We start from the raw sequence: 16,709 nt of genomic DNA on the forward strand, positions 1-16,709 counted from the left end.
TTTTTTCTTTGTTAACGCATTGAACATAATTTAGCTGAATGTCCGCATTTCTCAGTGATTGATTGCAACAAATATAAGATGGGCTATGAAAAAAGACAAATTAACATAACATAAAAATTTTACCTCCAAAATTTCAGCAGAGTCTGAATTATTTTTCTACTTATTCGCCCAAACGATCGAGGTATAGGTTACATCGTAAAAAATGCTTCTCGTTACACAAGCTTCCAGGAAGTCAGCTGTCAGTGAGGAGAGACAGGGCCAGCGCCTGTACCTCCCTCTCCCTCACAGCGGCGTCGTGTGTGAGAGGGAGATCAAGGCTCTAACCCTGTTATCTCTATTCGCTGGCGGCTGACTTCCTCGAAGAAGGCATCGAGAAGCCTTTTTTATGATTTAACAAATGCCTCGATGGTTTTGGCGATTTATTTAGGAAAAAAAAAAAGCCTGACCCTGCTAAACTTTTAGTAGTACTGCATTTTAACAGTTTGTGTGATTGTTTGCAAGTAACGCTTTCACCTGTGGTGTTTTAAGCCGAACTCTAATGGCTTCGGCTAGCTTAAGAATGTATTTATAAATTAAAGTGTGACGTATAAATAATGCCAATAATATAATAATTTTTGTTTGTAGAGCCCTAGCACCGAGTGTAGTGAGACTGTCCCGCTGACGGCATGTACTCTGAGACCTCTGGCTAGGCCTGCATGACTACCAAGTCTGTCACAGAGGCCTAGAACTACTTCAAACTTTTGAAAATTTATGTCAGTAGTTTCATAAGTAACTTGTTACAAAGCTTTTATATGCTGCTCTCAACAAATGTATTATATTTTTCCCTTGGTTAAATGAAACTTACTTATCATTTGTATTATTATGAGAGATTTTATGCCATTGTGTCAAAAAAAACTGTCGATAAAAACAGCATCTTGGTGCGCTGTATGTAATAGAGATGTTCCATACGTAAAGTATTTAATTAACTTTTATAACTTGAGAGAAACAGTTTTTCCATAAGCGACGAGATCCATCTATAGTAAAACACTAAGTGTGTATGTATCTAAGATAGGCCTATGTGCACAGAGAATAAAAATCAAACAAAATTTTTGAGTTTAGACTTAAAATAATTTTAAAAGAACATTGGACGTCGTTATAACACGTCTTGTACGTGTTTGCTCATGATCGTTTAAAAAGCTTTGACTTTTGAAGAAGTTGGCGGGTCGTGCTTTTAGCCCAGACTCCAGAAACATGACATCTGGGGGTCAGAATTGTACAGGCAAAACAATTTACTTGTGTCGGGTTCAAACGTAGTGGCTACTAGTATAACTTCAGTGGTTTATAGCGGCAGTCTACAGAGTATATCGGCGGTTGCATACCGGCTGTGACGGTCGTACACAGGTTCTGTGGCAGGGCTGACGACAGTATAAAGATAAGCCTTCTTTTCACAGCCGAGAGAGCCAAACGTCCGATCGTGCATCTTCGGTTTTTTTTTGTTCATTGTAAATAAATATGGCGTTGTTGATAAAAGGAAAGGCCTAATTGCTTTTAGAGGAAAATCCCTAATTGAAGAAACGTACTTCATGGATTTGTATATTTTTCATACCGTATAAAATCTAGGAAGTCTTTGTCTTCCACAAAAAAGCGAGCATGAACTTCGGGTGTGGGTCTCTCGTCTGTGAAATGAGGGCGTCCCCAGTATAAAGGGTGCGCGGGTCGTGTGCAGGTTGTGTCGAGGGTTGTGTAAGAGCAGACGGCAGTATAAAATATGTGTCAAGGGTCGTGGAAGGGCGGACGGAAGTATAAAGGATGTGTCAAGGGTCGTGGAAGGGCGGACGGCAGTATAAAGAATGTGTCAAGGGTCGTGGAAGGGCGGACGGCAGTATAAAGAATGTGTCAAGGGTCGTGGAAGGGCAGACGGCAGTATAAAGGGTGAGTCGAGGGTCGTGGAAGGGCGGATGGCAGTATAAAGGATGTGTTGAGGTTGTCGAGGGTCGTGGAAGGGCGGACGGCAGTATAAAGGTTGTGTCGATGGTCGTGTGCGGCAGGGCTGAACGCGTGCGAGCGCAAGTCGTTCATCTTCCTGCGCAAGGAGCTGCCGGTGCGGCTGGCCAACATCATGAAGGAGATCCACCTTCTGCCGGACACGCTGCTGCGCATGCCCTCCGTGGGGCTCGTCAACAACTGGTACATGCGCAGCTTCGACGAGATCCTCGAGTTCGAGAAGGCCGAGGTGAACGACACCACGCTGCACAGGTGGGTGTCTTAGCCTCTTCTACCCCTGCTCCTGGTTCTGTCCCTTCTCCTAGTTCTGCTCCTACCCCCGCTTCCACCCCCGCCTGTGTCCCTGTCCGCAGTCCAGTTCTTGACTCCTTCTAGAGGTTTTCATCTGAATTGCGTATTGTACGATAGAATTTAGTTTGATAATTGAATGATAAGAAATGTAGGGCCTAAGCAATAAAGAAAAATATGCAATAACCTATATAATCATTTTTTTTTTCAATTTCAAAATGTTATTTAGATTACCGTTGTGGGTATATAGCCTTCTAGCAAAATATTGTTGCTACATTTTCGTGGTTCCGCCTGGTTTCGCGAGGATTCCCTTATGTTTCTCCATGTATAAGTGAAATATGACTTTAAAATTTTTAGAATCATTTTACTATTTAGCACTAACTTAGGGAGATTTCGCAGATGACGCGGGTTCGAATCACAATCCAGTTTTGGCCATCTTCGTATCTGTTTCCCATAGTTTCAGAAATCACCTTTCATTTGTCACAGTCTCTGAAGATGTTCAATAAAATAAAAATGAATAATTTTACATTCATGCTGCTTTTTTTGTTTTGTTTAATGTGGTCATAACTCCTTGACAGTGATATAGAGAGACCCGGGGACATTGGGACAGCTGTGGTAAGGAATCAGTCCAGTGTTTGCCGGAGTTGTTTCGGGAGACCGTGGTTGCCCCGGAGGTCCGGTGCCTCGCCGGCTGCAGTGGGCAGGTGTGGAAGCGTGTACACGGGCGTGAGCGGATCGTGCGTGGCAGGTTCTGCGAGTCGCTGGTGAAGATACGCAACCGCCACACGGACGTGATCCCCACCATGGCGCAGGGCGTGCTGGAGCTGAAGGAGTCGCACGAGGTCAACCAGCAGACGGAGGGCAGCATCCAGTACTTCCTGGACCGCTTCTACATGTCGCGCATCAGCATCCGCATGCTCATCAACCAGCACAGTGAGTGCCGTGTGTCGTCACATCCGACACAAGTCAGATTAACTAACGGCAACTCGCTGCTCGAATACCACAGAAATTCTGATCAATTAGATCTTTCAACTGCCATGTGAGAGCCGGGACTTTACTGCTGTATTGCTTGATTCCTTTTATTTGTGAACTGTAAACATCCCAAAATGCTATAGTTCAGGGAAAAAAATGTACAGGGAGTTTGTTATTAATATTGAAAAGACTATTAAGGTATTTGGCCCTCACAATTTAAAAATTGGCCACCACTGGGTCTTGAGTCAGTATTTCCGAAGAGGAATTGCTTTGAGAAGAACAATGTCTTAGTTAAATAAACAAAATTTTCGAGAAAAATTACAATATATAGTCTTTACAGGGTGAGTTATCGGAACAGTAAAACGTTGAACTACCATTCGGGAGCACCCTGATATGAATCACTATGACACCATGCACGTAGCGCAGTAACGCTGCTGCAGTGACAGCCACGTGGAGCAGGTGACGGTGGTTGGTTGCAGCTCTGCTGTTCGGCAAGAAGATCAGCAACAGCAACAGCCGCCACATCGGCAGCATCGACCCGCAGTGCGACGTGCTGGACGTGGTGCAGGATGCCTACGAGAACGCCAGGTTCCTGTGCGACCAGTACTACTTGTCGTCGCCCGAGCTGGTAGTCCAGCAGCACGCAGGTGTGCCGGCACTCTCCCGTCTCGCACTGTCCTCCCTTCCTTCCTTCCTCACAATCTTCCTAACTGACGCTCTTTCTGGACGACCAGTACTACTTGTCACCCGAGCTGGTCGTCAAAAAGGCACGCAGGTTTGCAAACACTACCTTCTCTCTTAATGTCGTCCTTACTTCCTTCCTTTCTTACTCCCTCCCTCCCTTCCTTCCTTCCTTCCTTCCTTCCTTCCTTTTTTACTTCTTTCCTCACCCACTCCCTCAATCTCTTTCTGGCCGACCAGTACTACTTGTCGCCCGAGCTGGTCGTCAAAAAGGCACGCAGGTGTGCAAACACTACTTACTCTCTTAATGTCCTCCCTTCCTTCCTTCCTTCCTTCCTTCCTTTTTTACTTCCTTCCTCACCCACTCCCTCAATCTCTTTCTGGTCGGCCAGTAATATTTTTCGTCGCCCGAGATAGTCTCAAACAGCACGCAAGTGTGTCGACTCTCTCCCCATACACTCTAAAGTGAACAGGAACACTTCTTTGTGCAGTGACATCATATCTATTGAACAAACAAACCCACAATATTTCTTCTTCTACACCATAAATTACTCTCTCACTAAATAACACCTTCTGTTTGTACTTTTATCAGACCGTGAATGAAGGAATATTTCGATTGTAATACACAGCTCACTTTCAGAGCTCAAAATGTGTGTCCTTGGCAAATAATTCACCAACGTTTCTGTCGACATTGCAGTCGCCATCATCAGGGAGCAGTTTACCTACAGTAACAGTATCAGTATGTAACTGCTCCCTGATGATGGCGACTGCAATGTCGACCGAAACGTTGGTGAATTATTCGCAGAGGACACGGCTACAACCCAGAAGCCAAACTACTTTAAATTATACTAGTTTATCGAAAAATTCTGCTGTTTGAAGTCGAGCACGCCAGCCGAACAAAGCAGAGAAAGTGTGCTCAACTGCCGTGTGGTTGCGCAGACGGTGACTCCGACCCCGCGTCTCCCATACGCATCGTGTACGTGCCGTCGCATCTGTACCACATCCTGTTCGAGCTGTTCAAGAACTCAATGCGAGCCGTGATGGAGTACCACAGCGCCACGGAGCAGTACCCGGCCATCGAGGTGCGCCTGGTGAAGGGCAAGGAGGACATCTGCGTCAAGGCGAGTGCCGAGCTGTGGCAGTGGTGGTCACACACACTATGTGTTCGTTTGTGCTGATTCCTCGCGTGTTAGTCTTACCAGAGGTGGCATCAGCTTACTGGTCATTGGAAAATATTACCATGAAACGGGGTGAATATAAATTGCGGGGCGAATAGGAAATCTGCTCGAAAAATCTTTACGAATAAAATCATTAGTTAAAATTTTTCCATTTTGAAAGTTATTTGCTAAAATTATTAAGAGTAATTTTTATTGAAGAATTGGGTTGTTTATAATTCTCTGAAACATACTTTTACTCTATACCCTGCTGTTTCCATTAATTTTATTTTTATGGTAAGTAAAATGGCGAGATTGCACCAACATGACATAAGGCTTTCTTGTTTTGGGGAAAGTTTCGAAGATTGCTGTTTCATAATTTTTTATTCATGAAATGTGACTATGGAAATAAATTACATATTCATTGCTGGTTTGCAACTGTGTTCCTTCCACTGAGTATCTCGGGTCAGCTCTTCTGGAGGTTTCTTGCTGGTGAATGTTTGCAAGTAGGGAACTTGGTGGTCTCTGCTCATTGCTGGTGGGTTTTCTCAGGGTACTTACATTTCTTTTCACCTCTGCATTCAACCACGGCCTGTCCGCCCATCTCTTCTCTTTTTCATTCCTCGGGTATCGCCCTGTACACATGAGCAGTAACAAAGGTTTATTTACTCGTACCTTGTGTGTGTCATGGACAACAGTCCTTACGTAATGGTGTTGTATGTGCATGCAGATTTAACCGTGATACTGTATGTCACACTATACAAATACTGTATCTTTTTGGGTGATTGGCGTGTTCTTGGCAACTTTAGCTCGCCCCCTGGATACCCCTTTCCCACGATCGTTCGTTGCTTGCCCGCAACTTCTCCTGATTTTGCGACTCATTGGCCGTAGTCGGTCTCAGGAGACATGTCACTACCTTACGTCGAGCATCAACATGTAATTTTTCTGAGACACCGAACCAGGGAACACATCCAAGTACTGCATGCCATGGTCCAAACGTGGCGCTACTGCCCGGGTAGTCACGGGCGACGTGTTGGCAACCCTGTGTCCGTGCTGCCCAGGTGTCGGACCGCGGGGGCGGCATACCGCGCAGCCACACGGACCAGCTGTTCAACTACATGTTCTCCACGGCGCCGCAGCCGCCCAAGACTGACAGCCACACCGTCCCGCTCGCCGGTGAGGCCCGTGCTAATTAATCAACCATTAATTAACTGAAGTCGTTTCCCCGGTAGACCTGGGTGACGAACACACGGTCTTCCAGATGTACGGCTTGGTAAGGGGACACTATCTTGGCTTCAACTGTTTCTAGGCCATCACAATTGGTTTTTGTATAATATTGAACATTTGTCTTCGGTAAGGCAGGCAACACACATTGAGAGATTTTCAGACAATATAAAATAGTATCTAATAACATTAGTTTTATCATTGTGGCCATTCTGGGAAGAAAAAAAATCATACTCAGTGCTAATAGTCACTCACTATTAACTTCAAGCATTCAATTAAGTAGTGTACTAGGCCTTCATAAAAACAAGTTAAAAAAAAAAATTAAAGTTATGGCTTAAAACTGTTGAAACGAAAATGGCATCTTGCAGTTCCTATCTGTGTCCCTTACAAGTGATAGAGGAGTTTTTCAGTGTACAATATGACATACTATAATGACACAGTAAATGTTCAACCACCTGAGAAAAAATATACCAACCTCCTTCACCCTGATATTATTTAACAGGAAAATACTTGACTCAGACAACCTTACATATTTGAGATCAGATTTTTGACTGTAGGCAGGCACTAAGTTTAAACCTCTTCAGAGTCACTCGAATCAGAGTAAACGTTTACTATATCAGTTCTGGAAGGTAATCCACGGTGGTAAAAATAAAGATCAAACTAGCACAATTCTTTAACCCTTTCCCTTCAGCTGCAACCTCCTCACGGTTGTGCAATAAGCCGGGAGTTACAGGCAAGTGCCAAATTGATCCTAGAATTAACAGTGTAGCAACTTACCAAACCCAACAATCCTCAGCCACAGATTTTTTAAGCAAATGTAAGAATGTAAGTGTGTGTTTGATTGGTCGGGCATTCTGCCGGGCATGCCTGAAGGTTTATCCCGGTCAGAGGGGGGTAAGTTTGATGAATGAAAACGAAATGAGTGTTTTATATTATTCCACAAGCAGAACCAGTATTACTTTGTAACTTCGAGCATGTCGTATTAATTTGCTTTCAACAATCTCATTGCAAAATGAAAATGTTTAATATTCTAGATGCAAGGGATACAAATTTTTATTTGTCACATAATTAACAGCTTACAGGAGAAGTGTAGATATGAGTCATATATGTATGGTTCGGTAGTTACGAGTCTTTCAGGTACAGTGCTGTGTCAGGTATATTTTGATTTACGTTATCCCACCTGGAATTTCTGTTGAATAGTTTGAAGAAGCTGTAAAATTAAGTGTGTTGATTGTTAATTCTTATTAGCTTATGTGTTGGTCCGTCCATATTTTTTGTGTGTTATGTTGCAGGCTACGGGTATGGCTTGCCGATCGCACGCGTGTATGCGCGGTATCTGCACGGCGACCTTGCCCTCTTGTCGTGCGAAGGCTACGGGACGGACTGTATCGTCTACCTGAAGGTTGGTCTCCCAACAACGAACGGTTACATTTTATAAATTCTGCAGACCAACAGAAATGTGATGGTTTTGATACACCATTAAACCTATCATTAAATTCTCATACCACCACAAAATATTTTCCATTACATTATAACTAATTTAAATAAAACCAATAATGATTTTTGTTTTAATTTTTCTTTAACTGCATAAATTTTTTTCAATTCTATGATTTAATCAAGAAAAAAGCATTATTATTTGGACCCAATATGTAATTTGGACATATGCAAATTTGGAAATTTATTTTCATGCTGGAACCATAACAACAGGATGGCGCTATGAAAAAATGGCGATTTGACATCAAAATATAAATGCGATATTGTAAACCTAGGATTTTTACTGGCAAGACAACAAAAATTGAAGATTGTATTTACGTAAAATGTTTCTTGCCATTACATACGGAACCTACACATGACGGCCTTCAATGCTTGTAAGTTTTTTTTAGTAGATTTGTTTGAGAGAGTAATTTGTTTAGTTCAAATTTGATACTCAGTAATAAAAATTATTGCGTCAATACATTCCAGATATTTCTAGGATAATTTTAGTAAACAAAACCATAAAAATACAAGAATATTAATAGAATTACCATTGCACCAGTTTAACCATCTTTCACAAAACAAAATTCTTGGACACATTTCAGTAACACCGTTCCCGTGGCGCAACGGAAATAGAAAATATTTTAAATTGAAAATCCTGTTTCATCCGCAATTTTTGTCGTGCTGAAATCATAGATGTATTGAACGTGATTGGTTAGAAATCTTTGTGTCGCTGTCTTCGTGCTATTATTTCAGCTTCTCACACAAAATATTTGTGTATATATAATAAAAAATTTTAAACCTGCGTAAGTGTAAAATTGGGAATTAGTAATGCTGCATAGCAGAATGTTGGTATTTGAAAGTAAAGTTAACAGACTCTCTTAGTTATTTTCGATGGATAGACGTATTTGCCACTGTAGTGTGAAATTTTGTCGAGCCAGAGTATGCTTCATCTTGTGCCATTTTGTGTGAGCTGATGCGGCCAGGAGTCCAGACCTGCCTCGGGCACGGACTCGTTAATTCACGAGCGTTGAAGTGAGTTTGCACCGAGTGGGTTTGGAGCTCGCTGCAGTCACGTGAGTGACGGCGATGCGCGGATTCCCAAGCGTGCGAGCATGTCCGTGCGTCCCCGTGGCGGTAGTTGCGAACCTACGCCACGGGGAAGTCAAAACGCACAAATGCAAACAAACGGAAAATTTTTTGTTATTTCACCAACAGTAAATAGTCCCACTCAAGCTACGCACTGCTAGCCCTTCTCATTGAATGTGGTTTCACAAATCACAGCAGATGTGGACATACTAATGTTTTAGTTATTTCTATGCATTATTTTTTCTTTAAGTGTTTCACCACTTTTTTAAAAATATATATATTTTTAATTTTATTTCAGATTTTTGCTATATTTATTTAATGGCGCATATAGGTATGCATTGGGACGCTCAGCAGTTGCGAATAGCCGGAAGCGAGGGAGGAGGTACAGTCGTGAGCAAGTGCTGTGTGGCAGGCGCTGTCGAACGAGGCCAACGAGCTGCTCCCCATCTTCAACAAGGCGTCGAGCCGGTTCTACCGCACGCCTGTGCAGACGGGCGACTGGAGCCACGCCACCACCATGGGCGCGCGCCACGCGTCCGTGTCGATGCCGCGCAAGCACTCCCTCTCCTCGCCCCTGACCCAGCAGCACCTGCAGTGCTAGCCTCGCTGGCTGGCCGACCCCCGAGAGAGCGAGACCGCCGACTGAGCGCACTTCCCCTCTGCCCACGACTGTCGCGCGTTCTCTGCAGCGCCGTGGCAGAAAATACTACAGTTAAATTTATGTTTGATGTAGCGCACTGTTTAAATATTACCATCCGTGAACCGTATAATATATATACATAACACTCAGAGGGCCAACTACACACTTTGTGCCGCATAATTGTGACAGTTCTGGCAAACAAGCCGTTAACTCCTGGAAATACAAATTTCTCTCCCCCACAGCTTGTGTGCGCTCTAACGCCCCTCCCTCCCTCCTGCCGCCCGGGCCTCCTCTGTTTCCCGTGTCCGGGTGGGCGTGTTGTTGTGTCGGGTGACTTGAGATGGCTGATGTACGCGTTATGTTCTTAAAATATTAGTTCATGCAAAACAAAAAAAAAATAAGCTCAATTTCATGTTCTCTCGTGGTTACAGTTGTGTTGCCTTCACCACCAGGAAACAGTGTGTTACAGGCGTTTATGAGCATTCATTGGCTAGAGTCTGCCACATCGACCTAGTTGTGTGACCAAGTTTAGCCGAGCATTGTCTTTGAATGCTTAAAGAGCACTAGACAAGAGTACAGTTCTTTAAAAAAAAAAAAAATTATAACATTGGGGGTGTTTGTAAGTGATGCTATATGTATATGATGATAAAGATTAATGTGTGAGGACCACATTCTGGTGTATCCGATTGAGTTACGAAATTCCTTCCTTCCCAAGTAATACTCGTTCATACCGTGTACATTTCCGTTAAATTGTGTCACTCTTGAAAAACTGTAGAAAAATATATATACTATATTCATCTATCCTTGGGTTGGTGTTGGCACGCGTATAGTAGTCGTGTAGCTCCACAGTCACGCTACTTGACCGGAATAAAAGCGATCCCAGTTTCCGTCTTCGAGACTATTTTCCCGACCAACATAATGTGTGCTAGCGCTCTGAGTACCCGCAGCTTGGTACATTCTGAAGTCTCATAGAAGTATATCTCATGGTTATTGTGTTGCAGTCGAGTTCTCTTACATGGTAACTAGCCAGCCACCGGTGGCTCACTCACGTCTTTGAATATATATACTGTATAGAAGTCGCCAGCCCAGGTTAAAATTTCTAATACGGTTTGACGTAGTTGGTTAATTCACCGCCGCAATCGCCACCATCTCTAGGGCATCGACTTGTGGTGGTCCCTAGTGGACAAGTGTCGAACTCTTCAAACACCCCTTCCCCCTCCTGTTGAACGAACTCGAGCTGCAGTGAATGATGGATGAGGGGTGCGGGGAATGACAGCAGGCTACAGTGCTGCGCCCTAAAGGGTAAATAACAACCTAAGACGATACAGGGCGTTACGGCAGCGCACTGCAGCGGTGAAGTTCCCAAGCTGCTCATCATACGCTTCTGAAAAACGTAGAGTAAATCCTATCCGCTCGCGACTTGTATACAGTATATATATTCAAAGCTCACGCACTGCAGATATTGTAAAAATTGTAAGAAAATACCTATGTCATAAATTACAAACATAGTTAAGTAAAACATTAGACCTAAAAAAAGTTTGGTCTTTATAAGGAGTCATTCACCAAAAAACCTGGAACCATTCAGGGTTGGAATTTTTAAATCGGTAGTGTTAGTTAGTTAGTATATAAAACTGTATATATTTGTAATAAAGAGAAAAGCTGCAACTTTTTTTTTAAAACCCATTTTAACCTCAATAAAATCCCACCACTTTTCGCTCCATTAGGGAGTAAATCTTAAAAATTTGTAATGTACGTGCTTCTTTTTTTAAAAAAATGTAGATTATACCAACTTTTGTATTTTCTTTTTATTTGGATTTGATCACGTGCAAAGCCTAATAAAATAATACTTCTTTATTTTAAACCTCATTAAAAAATTGTATAACACTTGCACTCTTAATTTTTATGTAGGTAAAAACCAATTAAAATTTTTAATCTTCCATATCATTTAGTACGTAGACATGTTAAGACTTATTGAAGCAAGCTTAAAAAAGTACAGCTCCCTTTTTCACAAGCATGCAATAAAAAAACAGTTTTTTCTTTAACTTAAGTGTAAAAAAATTATTTTTAATATCCACATAGCCATAGTGGATTTGGTTAAATCCATTGCCCTGATCAGACTAAACTTATACCGTCTTTACCACCTCACAGGTAAAATCTCAAAACCACTGATAATAAAATTTTCATTTACTTTTAATTAATACTAGGAAATTTTTAAATTTGGCATTACTTAAGAAGATTATGAAACCACATCTACTCACATTTTAAATAATTGTAAATGGAGATTAAAAAATTGTAAAACATAGAATAGATTGCTTCTTCTTTTTTTATTAAAAAAAAAAAAGGATTTAGTAGTTTTGTTGTGTAAATTATTCATACCCAATGGCCAATATCTTTACTTCTGATTGATTAGCTTTGGTAATATAATAAATTATTGTAAAGCCTTATTTACACCTGTTTTTCCTCCGTACTGGTGGAATTATTGGATTATGTATGGTTTAATGTTTAGGTTAGCCAAAGAAATTACTATGTATTGAAAAGGTTGGAGTAAACAGGCAAGAATTTAAAATTTGGTGTATTTGAGTTTTATATAATGTAAATAGCCATTCATAATTTCATCCAATGTACAGACTTTTTACCCCGAACAGTTTTATTATTAGTGTTGCATATGACTTTCGTCAACCAGACATCATGGTGGTTGTATATATCTATTATGTTTAAGTTTTTTTTTTGCATTTAAGAATGTTTTTACCCTTATTTTTAAGCTTTGTTTGAGTGATCTTATTACAAACTTGATTTCTTTTTTTAATTAATTTCTGTGTCTGTGTAACATTGCAGAAAGCCTGAAAAATAAAAATTCAGTATCTTCTCAGTTTGTGTGAACAAGTGGCTTGTACCTGCTTGAACGATGCAAACAGGATTAGTTGAACGGTCACCGAGTGTTTGACACTGTTCGTTTGTTTTGTGGTGTTCAGCACGTATTGCTAATTCACCATTTTCACTTGATGCTTGTCCATCGACAGGGAGAAGTAACGTGCGAAACACCATCTTGTATGTAGAGCTCTGCAGTCGCAAAGGTGAAGATGTGCATGAAGTGTGTAAAGTGTGTTTCCTTGCCTGTCAAAGGACACAACAGACCTTGTAACTCACCATGCAGTAGGTTCAAAACCTGAACTAGTAGGGCATGTACAACTAAATAAATTCCATATCAGTATTAAGATGTGGCCTAAAATGTTTGAAAGCTTTCTTGATTGTAACTCCATGTTTTAACCTTTGTATGTCCAACCATCTATTCATGCTGTGGATATAATTGAGTGATTTAAGGACATTTGTGGAAAAAAAAAAAAAAAAAAAAATTATCCAATCATGAATGAACTGTAATAACCTTAGTAGCCATAATATGACAGTTGTAATAATCTGTACATATATGACGTGATCCTGAAGATGTCTGTGATGTGACGGTGCATGTAGCGATTCATTATGTGCAAGTGTGTATGCTCGTGTAATGAGAACGTGTTTATTTTATTTCACAATTTTGTATTGTGTCTTTATGTATAAGTGTATATTTCTTTATGTGTACAGAGAAAATAAATGCATGTAAATGTGGTATCATAAAAAATGGATTTGCTATACAATGATATTATTATTTGTTTTAAATTATTTTGACTTGTTGAAGAGAAATTCCTAAAATAAAATAAAAATGATTGTTTATTTATATATATATATATATACTCAAAAATTTCTTAAAGATTTTCAACACTATAACATTATGTGTATGTTTGAATGAAGTACAAAATTATTCAAACTAATAGGTAACATCTTAAAAGGGTTTTACTATGCAAATAAAGATAATAATGAGCTAATTAAAATGTTTTTTGGCTGGTGAAAATTGTTCTTGTTTAGTGATGAGTGGTGTATAAGAGCGTAGAATAACTGTCCAGTACCTATTTGAGGATGTTAGCCACCTATTTATAATAATGGATTTATTATTTATGTTCAGTGAAAAATATCTCAATTTTCTCAGTTCCATTGCATGAGAGTCCATTGGCTCATAAAACACGCTCTTTGCAGAAGTCTCTACTCAATTGATGTTGATAGTCCTGAGATAGGCTTGTTTAAGAATGCTGCTTATTCTATCTTTACAGTTCGATGTATTTACCTGATTTGCATGTTGCAAGAGGTCAGAAAAGATGTTTCAAAACAAGGGAAATACTGTAAATGGAAGTGTAAATAGAAGCAAATTAGTAGTGCATGTTAGAAGGGATAGAATGAAATGTGTGCAGAATATAAGAAAACTGTGAAACTAAGGTTACATCTGCAATGTGGGTTTTTTAAACTGTAATAGATTTTATGATTTTCTTTTAATGTATAAAACATGTGGATTTGCAAGTATTTATGACTGTTATGCGGAATAAAATTTGTATTAACATGATCCAGGCATTTATTGCTTGCAAAATTATTTTTCTCGTAAAGTTAATACTACAATAAAGTTTTGTGCAAAATACGTAAAATATCTTAAAAAAAATTATTCCATAATATTTAAATATTACAACACACTGTTGACAAGCCATTATTTTATACCAAATTTCCCTGTTATTTCACTTCAGCATTTTAATTATTGTTGCTTGATGTTGGTTAACATCAGTGTGTTTCACAGTTACATGCCATTAACAGTTGTACGAACAATGTAGATTAGGTAATTCATTATCGTTTTGCACTAGAGACTAGAGTGTATGATTATGGCTATGGACTGACTTCAGATATTTGACCTATTAAATATAGAAAATATAATGTAAATGGCTGAACCCAGCTTATATAAACAAATAATTTATGGGCGAATCACAGAATCTAGTTTAAACCAAGGATAAAATTGCAGGTTCTATTGCTTACACATATTTTATTTTTAACAGTATAACAGAAGGAGATCCATCTTGCCAGAGCATGTGTGTGGGTGTATCAGTGTTGTTGGTTCATAGGCATGCTGGTCTAAAAGGTAACGGTTGTTGGATATATGCGCATGTAATAGACGTGCCACAAATAATGAATGATACTGCAAAGTGTTTACATTCGTCAGACACGACAGTAACAACAAGTGTATTAAAAACAATATTTTCAAATGCAGTTTGTAATTTTGTAGACTTAAAATGAATGTTTGCTGTCGAACAGCAATAGAGTCAAAGACTGGATGTTCCTAGGGAATGTACCACTTTATAGTTACGTGTTCACATGAAAAATAAAATTCATGTTCCAAATTGCTTCTGGCTGTGTTTCTGTTGTGTTTATTTTCCCCTAAGTTATCAGGTGTGGTGGATGGTGTCTGGTATTGTGTAGCACTGACTTAGAACAGCAGTTAGTAGGCTCGTGGGGACCCGGGCGTGGTCCCTCAGTTCACTGCTGTGTGACCAGCACAGCTACCCTTCAGGTACTACTTGCACCAGGGAGATCAACTAGTTTACAACAGTCCTCTCGACCGGCCACAGAACACAGCCACTCTGCCGGGGACGCCCACATGGGACGAATGCACACCAACACGTAAACATGCAAGTGTGGTCGACACAAGGGAAGACCACGAAGGACAGATAGTTTTACGTGGTTTTAGTCCTGCGTAGTTCGTGGAAGAACAACTTCTCAGCGATGATCTTTGCAACGCCGACGAGAGCTAACAGTCAACCACTCGTACGTCTGTCCTCTTCCTCTGCTGCGCTGGAACTCTCTGCAACATGAGCACTAGCCCAAACCCTCTAGTCACTCAATTTCCGATAGTTATTTTGGCACATGAGCCAGTCATGCGGGCACACGCAGAAGAGAAAAACTGATCTGCATGTGCTAACCTTTGCTGACCCAGCAACAGACTAAAAGCAGTTTATGATGATGATGATGCACGTGCTTTACTATAATTTTTGTTCAAAATTTTCGGATCTCAAATACAGTTTCATGGAAATGATTACCAGGATTCTAACCTGTTTGTTATAAAAAAAAATTGTATGTAATGAATATACATATATTTGGTCTTAAAATGTTCAGGAAAGTTAAAAAATTTATTTTGACAATAGTTTTTGGTAAAGTTTAAAGTTTTAATCCTCACTGTCACACAAAAACTTTTATCTTTTCTGGGGATGTGGCTAGGGGAAGTGGTGACAACAGTGTCACCTTGGGCTGTTAATCTTAATTACAAACAAATTACCAAGGAAACTAATAATACACGCCGACTACATGGCATCCATCCTCTTGGCGTGTTTTAAATAAATAAAAATTATGTTAAATGCAAAACATGTTCCGAAAGAAAAAAGTACAATTAGTGAAGCGACTGGCAGTGTATAGCCGAATCGGAGGCCGGCCAAGGAGCAGATGAAATGGATTCAAAATAATTTACATTATTGCTGTTGATCGGTGATGGCGGGTAGGTGAAGGCTCTATTGTACGCATACGCGACTGGTCATGGCACCGGGAGGTGTGCGCTCCCACGGGGTAATTTTCGCACAATAAGTGCACAAAATGCGTGAAACGATTCAGGCCAAGAGTTGGATGTATTCGCACGGTGAATAAACATTAATTACATTATTCAATTGCTATCAAAGTGTTATTAAATTTTTATTACCTGTCATTTAAGGCTTATCACACTGTCAAATTTTTGTCTCCAATATATTTGACAATACAGTTGAAGGGGCAGTATTGGATGGAAAATGACTTCCAATTTTCTCCATAAAATATGTTTTTAATCATGTCACACTAGCAAAGTTTATTTTTGGTCTGAGCTATTTTAAACTTTTCAGAATTTTCTTAATTTTGAAATTAAATAATGCATCACAGTGCTGGACAGTATTTTTTTTTTTTTAGCATGTTATTATATTTGTGCCTTTTGAAATTTTGTAAACATGAAAAGAATTTAAAACACAATAATATTCGTTATTTAACAAATTAAATTTTCAGAGATTTTTTAAGTTAAAGATTATTTCATGCATAATTAAATTCTGTTTTTCTCCAGTGTTATTTTTATTATAATCACTCACAATTTGAAACAAATCATAGGAAACTGTTAGCAACTAGTCACTATTTAACTTAAAGCACTTCATTAAATTATGTGCGTTATTATTTTTAACGAAGCAAAATGAATAATTAAATGTTAGATGATTTCTAAAAAGAAAAAAAAAATCAGTTGAAACAAACATGTCTTTTAGATACATTTGCTTTTTTCTTTAAAAAAAAGA

General features: G+C 39.8%; 1 protein-coding gene across 2 annotated transcripts in view; it reads left to right on the forward strand.

Annotated features, from left to right (window-relative positions):
- Positions 1-14,753, forward strand: part of LOC134534328 (pyruvate dehydrogenase (acetyl-transferring) kinase, mitochondrial) — a 51,014-nt gene extending 36,261 nt beyond the window's left edge. For both annotated transcript variants that reach the window (XM_063372724.1, XM_063372723.1), the window contains 7 exons: positions 2,028-2,235; positions 3,020-3,204; positions 3,723-3,890; positions 4,864-5,045; positions 6,140-6,254; positions 7,595-7,704; positions 9,277-14,753. In XM_063372724.1, coding sequence (XP_063228794.1) covers positions 2,028-2,235; positions 3,020-3,204; positions 3,723-3,890; positions 4,864-5,045; positions 6,140-6,254; positions 7,595-7,704; positions 9,277-9,465 — 1,157 coding nt within the window. In that variant the 3' untranslated portion in view covers positions 9,466-14,753. The remainder of the gene's footprint in view (positions 1-2,027; positions 2,236-3,019; positions 3,205-3,722; positions 3,891-4,863; positions 5,046-6,139; positions 6,255-7,594; positions 7,705-9,276) is intronic.
- The last annotated feature ends 1,956 nt before the right edge of the window (positions 14,754-16,709 follow it).

This window comes from Bacillus rossius, chromosome 7 (genome assembly GCF_032445375.1).
Source record: "Bacillus rossius redtenbacheri isolate Brsri chromosome 7, Brsri_v3, whole genome shotgun sequence".
Classification (NCBI taxonomy): domain Eukaryota; kingdom Metazoa; phylum Arthropoda; class Insecta; order Phasmatodea; family Bacillidae; genus Bacillus; species Bacillus rossius.